General features: G+C 42.6%; 1 protein-coding gene across 1 annotated transcript; it reads left to right on the plus strand.

The window, feature by feature from the left end:
* Window positions 1-2485: 2485 nt before the first annotated feature.
* LOC104463192 (ELM2 and SANT domain-containing protein 1-like) lies at window positions 2486-4191 on the plus strand (the record flags this gene model as incomplete). The annotated part of the gene is made up of 1 exon (XM_010075416.1): window positions 2486-4191. A coding segment is annotated over exon 1 (1455 nt), but the record flags the coding sequence as incomplete, so codon positions are not given.
* Between the last annotated feature and the right edge of the window lie 3785 nt (window positions 4192-7976).

Here is a 7976-nt window from a genome sequence, read left to right on the forward strand (position 1 = left end):
TTTTTGTAAACTTTGCATCTTAGTACTTTTGTTACATCTCTTTCCTAGATAGGTGCAGTTATAAAGTGATCTGAGTTAGGCTTTGCAATGCTGGTGGCTTCTTAGTAATGGAAAAAACAGAGCCAAAAGTCCATGCGAGTGGAGGTTTGGAGAGCTGTGCTAAGGCAATGCTTTCTCGCTAACCTGAGACCCCTCTTTCTAAAGGTCCTCTGGATACTTGTGTGTGTAGTAGTTGTAAATCTCAGCCACCACTATTAAGAACAGCATCAGCTGTGGTTTTTCTTTTATTTTCTTTTCCTTTTTTTTTTTTTTCTTTTTTTTAGAGGGGTTAAAAACAAGGACGCTTGAAGTTGTACGCCAGCTTTTGGGCAGTTATCTTTCCATTGTTCCTCAAAGTGTAGAAAATCTACAGCAGAGCTCCTAAAGGTTGTCTGGCAGGTTTAAATTTGATCTAGTGGTAATGTCTTCTGGTATACAGGAAAACTTGCGTTCTTTTTGTCAGAATTATGTGATTGATCAATATAAAAGCACGTAGAAGGATCAGTAGAAGGAAAACTGTTACAAGGTTGTCTAGTTTGGAGAGAAAAATAGCTTGTGATGATTTCAGAAAGTGAGATAGTGTCAGAAACCACTGTTGGTAGTGTTACCTCGGGTATTGTGGTTTAGCTGTTAGCTCGGTTACATTTGCAGCAGTGCTGCAAAAAGCAAGGGGAGAGAATAACATTAATGCTCCTGAAAGGCATATGGCAGCCTTTCCACCTCTGTGTTGTTGCTACCAGGGATCCAGTTTCCTGCTGTAGGATGTTTTTTTCCTCTCCCAATGAAGTTTTGAAATAGGAAAAACTTACTTTATGAAATCCTCGTTTATGTACTAGTTGCAGTTTAGAGAGAATTTTCCATCTCACGTGTCCAAAATTTCTTCTGGAGTTATTTTTGTCCTGTTGAAAGAGGACTGGAAAATGAGGCGAGACGCTGTGCTTAGAGGAGGGAGGAACGCCCTGGCTCTGTGATACGGGGTGGCAGAGGTCCATGGTTTGTAGCCAGGGCGAAGGGGGAGGGAGCGTGGGGGGAACAGCTCTGTAACAGCCTGAGGAAGTGAGTCACTTCGGCTGAAACACAGGCCCATGGTTCCAGTAGCACTGAAGCCAAGCTTGGCCTCCAAGGTGGAAGTTGCGTAAGTCAATTTAAACCCTTTGTCTTTTCCTCCTCCTCATGCTCCCAACCCCACCCCAGTATTAAAATCTGCACTGTAGCCATGTCCGTTTAGAGGAAACTCAGGTTACGGGACTTCAGTGTGCTGTATGATTTTGCTTTATTTTATATATTTTATTTTACATAGAGATAAATAGATTGCATGTATCATTGGAGATATGTGTGTGTTAGTCTTACCTGCTCCGCTCAAGAGAAATGTGATTTTATAGCAGAAGAGATGCAATAAATATAGGTTTTTAACAACTTATTAAAATATTTCTGAAAAGTGGACCAGAGTGCATGTTGAAAAGAGAGTAATAGAGACTTGCACTTAATTACTTGAGTGTTAGTAGTAGTTTAAGAATTTAATTAAATTTAAAACTAAACTTTTAAAAAGGTTTTAGATATCCTAATAGAAATACTAGTGTACGTGTTAACAATCCTGCAAAGTAGGCTTTTAAAGCTTAAGTTTGTGGATAGCTTTTTTCCTATGGAAGAGGAGGGTGGAATTGTCACAGACTGCATGTTCCAGAAAGGCTTTCTCTAGTTATGTTAGTAGCTTTACACTACGAAATGTTTGCTGGTGTCCAGGAGCAGCTGTAATAATCTGCCTGGACTACTTTTCCATGAGTGTGACCTGAGCAGGAGCAGTTGCTTTCAGCTGTTAAAGAAAGCATCTGAGAGGGCAGCAGGTTGAGCAGGCCCCATCTTCAGTGCCTGGATGCTTGGTGGGCAGTTCTTAATTGGAAAGCAACTGTAATGATTGTGGGAGGAGGGTAAATGATGGGCTGCAGCCTGATTCTTTCCTTCAGAACGTTGAATGAAGCATCTTGCTGCGTGTTTGGCTGCAGCCTTTGTGTACATGCGTGTGTTTTAAATGTCTTCAGGAAATGTGGCCTGACACGTTATTTTTCTTTTGGCGAGTCATGAGAGTTTTTTTGGTTTTGCGTTTTTTGGGTTCAGATTAAAAACAGATTAATCTGGCTACAGGAAAACATAGAAGTAATTGGCCAGATGAGAGAGATTTTAAGGGAAAAACCTTCAGGATGAGCTTGAGTGGTTAGTCAGAAGTCTGTGTGCAATTGGGAGTTGCAGCATGTAGATACAGTGTGATATCTGTTTTGTGAAACTTAAATTGTTTTGCTTTGCATTCTTCTGTCAGGTCAGATCTATTTTTTTCTTACACATATTATCCTGATCTTCATTTCTGTGGGAAATGGGACAGACATACACGTTGTTGCTTATCGCGTGAGGGTTTATATGCCAGTTATGTCTGTTGGTGATTCATTGCAATTGCTTCTCTATTTCAGGACCTGTAACTAAGTGGACCCTACTGACCTCTGAACCACAAAGGATAAGAGTGAAAAGAAGTGGGAGAAGCATGCAAAGAAAAAGGAAGTAGATGCACTTTCATCTGGACTGCTTTCCTGCCCTTTATTACTAAAACTGAATGGAAAAGAGAGACATCTGTGCCTTTCCTCCCCCAGCCTCAGGGATGGGTGGATTGTAAATACCGTGTGTGCAGCTCAGAGAATAAACTGAACCATGAATCTTCAGGCTCAGCAAAAGTCTTCAAGCAAAAGGACTGGGAAACGAATTGCCTACTTTAATGAGCAGGAAATAGCTGTGTCATCAAAAGAGCCACCGCAGCAGCTTAAGGAAGGACAGTACTATGGCCATGGAGGGAATATACCGGTCTCCCAGACTGTGGAGATTTCTCATGCAGGAGGGTTAACAAGTGCCCCCAACAATGTCACTTTGATGAACTCTGTTTACAGTCAAGATAGGGGAGAATCGATGATGATGTCCCAGACGGTAACAGCTGTCAAATGGCAGAATTCACTAATGGGGAACCGGCTGCCAGAGAGGGGTGACAGCCACTGGCAGGCTCCACCTTCAGTGTGGAACCACAGTATGGTTTTTGGAGGCAACCCAAAAGGACCCCACTCTAATGCTGGTGCCCCGGGCTTTTATGGCCACCCAGAAGCCCTTAAAAGAAATCAAGAGAAAGGAGTGTTTGTGTCACAGCTGGACTTGTATGGAGATGCTGTCCAGCAGATGATGTCCCAGAAAGCTCAGCTGGAACAGCAAGCCCTGGTTAGACAGCAGGCTCAGATGAATTCTTTTCATCAGATGCAGAAACAGCAGCAGCAGAATCAAAGCCTGCCATTACAGCCTTTCCAACTTGCATTTGGTCACCAAGGCCAAAAGCAGGGTCTTCCTGAATTGTTACATGTCTTTCAAGAAGCCCCAGCTTCTTCCAGTCCAGCATTTACTGCTCAACAAAAACAGCAAGCTCTTCCTCAGCTACAACTGTTTGAAAATTTCTATCCTCAGCAGCAGCAGCAACAGGCTGCCACACAAGCCTTCAGTCTGCAGCAGACTACTTCCATAGCACAGCCTCATGTGGCAGCTGCAGCACCTCAGCATCACATGATGGCACACCAGTTTCAGCAAACAGAGAGGAACCAGGAACTATTCAAGGCTCTAACAGAGCAGAACCAACAGACTGTGCTACCTCAGACCCAGATTCCCTTTCCAAGAAGGTCACGGAGACTCTCCAAAGAAGGTGTCCTGCTGACATCTACAGGAGAAGTGTTGACTTCCAGGCAGGCAGAAGAACAACCTAGCAATTTATTTCTGCATCACTGGCAAGCACATCAGCAAGAGGTCCCATTACAGCAGCCGCCTGAATCGTTGGACCACAACAAAAGTACCTATTTGCAACCCAAAAGATTGGATATGGGGCAGAAGGATGTCCTGGTCAATAATGAGCTGTGCCAGATGGAAACAGACAGGCAAGCCCCAGCCCAGAATGGTCAAGAGGGGGAGAAACAGGCAGCAACAGCTGAAGAAAACACTCAGAGAACTAATGATTTTCAGGGTGTCAGAGGTGGTGTAATCCAGAGTACACGACGGAGACGGCGTGTTTCTCAAGAAGCCAATTTGCTAACTTTGGCCCAGAAAGCTGTTGAGCTGGCTTCTCTTCAGAATGTAAAGGTAAGGTATATATCCTATATATGTGAATATGGCATGTTTTAGACCACAAAATAGGGCTGAAATGAAAGGAATTTATGTACATATGTAGGATTGGATGGTATCTTGATGCAGGTTGTCTTGCAGGACAGTAAGGGCGGCTCCAGAGTGGTGGCATGTAAGTTCAGCTACTGTAATTCATAGATGCGGAAGAGTAGAGATCTCCTAGTGCAGTAAAACCACATAAGGGCATTTTTATTTCGCTAATACTGATTATGATTTTAGCCCAGGGCTTCAAAACATGGATGTTTTCAGCTTGAGCCTCAAGCTGATCAGGAATTTAGAGACAAATATAAAGCAGTTCACTTTGTGTCTTTTTACCAACTTAACATTTTCTTCCACTTTTACCTGCCTTACCTGACAGTTTTTCAGTTTTAGTAGTTGAACTGTTTCTAAATTGTACTGTCTAAAAACTGCATAATAAAATTAACATGTACAGTATGTCCAAAATATTAAAATGCTGAGGAAGCCTCACTTACCTGAAGAACTTGCACCAGGATAGTAAAGGTCTGTCTCATGCAGTATCCTGTTTCTGAGAATGGCCTGTAACCAATGTTGAGAGTTTGCTAACCTGAGTACAAAGGCTGCTTGTACACCTTCTGTAGGGCTTGATGGGGAAGAGATGTAGTGTTGGCTGATTAGGTAGTTTGCTACTCTTATCCTTTGGGTCTTCCATCAGTCTAAGCTCTACAGTATGTATTCTGTATGGCAAGATGACAGGGTTCAAGTTTAACTGTCCTAGGGGATGCAAGTGGTGAGATTTTTGGAATTGGGGGTTTTTTGAGGAATTTTTTGGTAGGTTTTCTTTCATTTGTAGTTTGACTGATCTTTCACTGAGTGCCTCCCTGAGAAGTAAAGATACACTTTCCTTTGGAAGCTTTGTTGACAGAGGCTGGTGAAATACAGGTGTTAAGAGCATGAGCTACTTTTACATGCAGTTTTGCCGTTTGAGTTGCTGCCCAGTCAGACAACAAAGGGAAGGAAATTTTATTCCCTCTCTTGTTCCCGTCATCCTTTTTTTTCCTAGTCTGTGGCCGTTTTTTCTAATCTCTTCCTTAGAGGGATGTGCTGTTTGAGTGAAAGAACTGAACTAATAAACAATATGGTAAATATTAGCCTACTCTGTCTCTTGCACAGCAGACAGCAACCAATGGCTGCTGATGCAGTCTTCAATCCTTTTTGCTCTAACTCCATTTGAAAAAGCAGATTGGATAGAAAACTATTAGTAGTAAGGAGTGTGAGCTATTTGCTCATACTTGTCCAGCCATTGTATGTTTATATTGCGTGGAGGCCTACAATTCATATTGCAGTCTGATCACTAACACAGGGGCAAGAAAAAGCTAACAGAGCATCTAGGAAAAGGCCCAGAGAGGCAAAGCAAGAAACTGGCCATTTGAAGGTGTCTGCTTGCAGCTTGATTCATAATGTAAAGACCAAACAGAAGTGTTTTGACAGATGCTCTTTTGTTCTTTGCAGTTACGCAAGCAGCTTGTTTGCTTCCGTGATGGCACTAGCAGAAGAACTCTTCATGTTTAGATCTCTTCAGGCTTTCAGGATGAGGTTTTGAAATAGGTTAAAGTTCTTACCTGAGGTCTGATGGATTTTACATCTTTAAGGGGGCTGGATGTCATGTGAGAGAGAAAAAGAAAACATGTTTATGGGAGGAGAGTGGTCTCTTCCTCTTATCAATGTCCTTCTGTTATAAACAAACTAGAAGTCGCCTTTAGCATAGGTTATGTGAAAAGTGTGTAAGAAGGCCCAGGATTAAATTATTGGTCAAAGAAGATACATTCATAATTTGAACCAGTTGTTTGCACTTTCCAATGTAGGTGGCGTACCTTATGCAAAAACATTCTTTTGGACAGCAGTATCTGTGTACGTGTAGTGTCACAAGTGATGCTTTGCACCAGAGCTGCCCCTTGTACTGTGCCTGCCTTTTTGATTTGATGCCAGCTTATTGCTGCTTACAGTCTGCAGCAAATTCTCAACTCTTAGTTTTATGTTTTCATTTCACATGTAAATGTTATATGCAAAAAAAAAAGTTGTGTAATTTGTTTAATAGTGGAAAAAAAAAACTCTCAGATCTAAAACGGTTGTGTTGTGGGTGTCTGAATGTAAATATTCCTTTATGGAGGGGAGACAGAGGTTTTAGTTACCTGGCTTCTTTCCCCTGGCACAGGGCAGGGTACCAGCTGCCACATACAAAGGAAAAAGAGTTTTATTTGTGGAATTGCAGTTCTGGACTCACCTACTTCATGGACAAGCTTCAGTTTGACAGCAGAGAGAAGCTGTCTTTACTGTTAGCAAGATGATGCAGAATGATGGTGGAAAGCACTGTACGGGCAGGTGTTGCTAAAAGGCTGGTGCGGCTTCTTGTCTGATCGCAGCAGTGGCCTTGGAACAGTTCTTGTAGCTATCACAATTGGGTTTTGTCTGTGAATTCTAAATTTTTTAGAAAGCACTTGAGGGATAGATGGGATCAGTGCCAAAATGGCTGGTTTCTGTGGGTATCCTGCAGTACTCTAGATCACCAGTTCATTCCTCAGTATTTATGCAAGAGTCTAAATGGAAGTGCAACAAGTTGCACTTGCTGGAGTTCTCCAGCAGCCCTCCTGCCCCAAATTCTGCAACAGAGACACTGAGCTAGCTGAAAATCCCCTGGCAGTTCTGCAAAGTGAAGGTCCTGTCCCTTGTTCAGTGACTCCTTTCTGCTCATCTCTGAGCGTAATCAGTTGAGAAACTGTTAAGGGATCGGAAACAAATAGCTTAATTCTGAAATCAGTTGTCCCCCCTCTTAGTAAACCTTAGGTATGTGGGATCTTTCGTGACCAGAGAAGCTCTGGAGTGGGCCAGAGCATCTTTAAGGATGTCAGAACTATTCATATGAAGTTCCCAGTGGTGCCTTCTCTCTGTCTCTACTGCTGTTGGGGTCTCCTCCTTCCTCTTTTCTCTCAGAGGGGTCATCTCTCTGTTCATCAAGGAGGAGGATCCTTTGCTGGTTACTTCCCAGTCTTGAAAATAAAAGGAGCATGGTTAACTGATCATACAACCAAAGAAATGTGACATCTTTCGTGTGACTAGCTTCCATAATTTCCTCCTTGTGGTCAGGAAGTTAGTTCATGTCTCTTGACCTACAGAGATCTTGTGCAGCACACAGGAAGTGTCTGAGGTTTGTAGATTGGTCAGCAGTGGTGCTTGTTCACATATTCACATTGCCATTACTTGTTTGATGTTATCCTCTCGGGTACCCAGAAAGTATGCTAGAGTGCTTGCACTAGTAAGAGCTACATCTGGAGGAAGAAAAGTAATCTGATTAAAACCAAGGCTTTTCTTGACAGGGGTCTAAAGAATGTGGTATGAATGCACTGCTCTAAACAGTGGTGCAAAACTATCTACTGTGGATCTCGCTGCCAGAAGAAGACCTCAGAGCTATCCCAGATGTTTGACTAGACTTCAGTAATAAGTTGATAACAGCATGAATTTAAACCCCACCCCCACACACACCACCATCAAGGTGTATGTGAGCTGCTTCTTCAGGTGTGAGCAGGACTAGTGGAAGCGGGCATCTGTTTCCACTAGATGACCTGTTTGTGTGTTTAAAAAGGCATCCTTGTTAGTCTCTCTTTCCTGAAGTAATAGAAGGAGGCTACAAAAATTTACGAGAGCCTTTTACTATCTAGAGCTAGTGGTCCCTATTGAGATATTTGATCAGCATGACGAATGCCCTCATATTCATGCCAGTTGTGACT

This window comes from Pterocles gutturalis, unplaced genomic scaffold (assembly GCF_000699245.1).
Source record: "Pterocles gutturalis isolate BGI_N339 unplaced genomic scaffold, ASM69924v1 scaffold24892, whole genome shotgun sequence".
NCBI classification, from domain to species: domain Eukaryota; kingdom Metazoa; phylum Chordata; class Aves; order Pterocliformes; family Pteroclidae; genus Pterocles; species Pterocles gutturalis.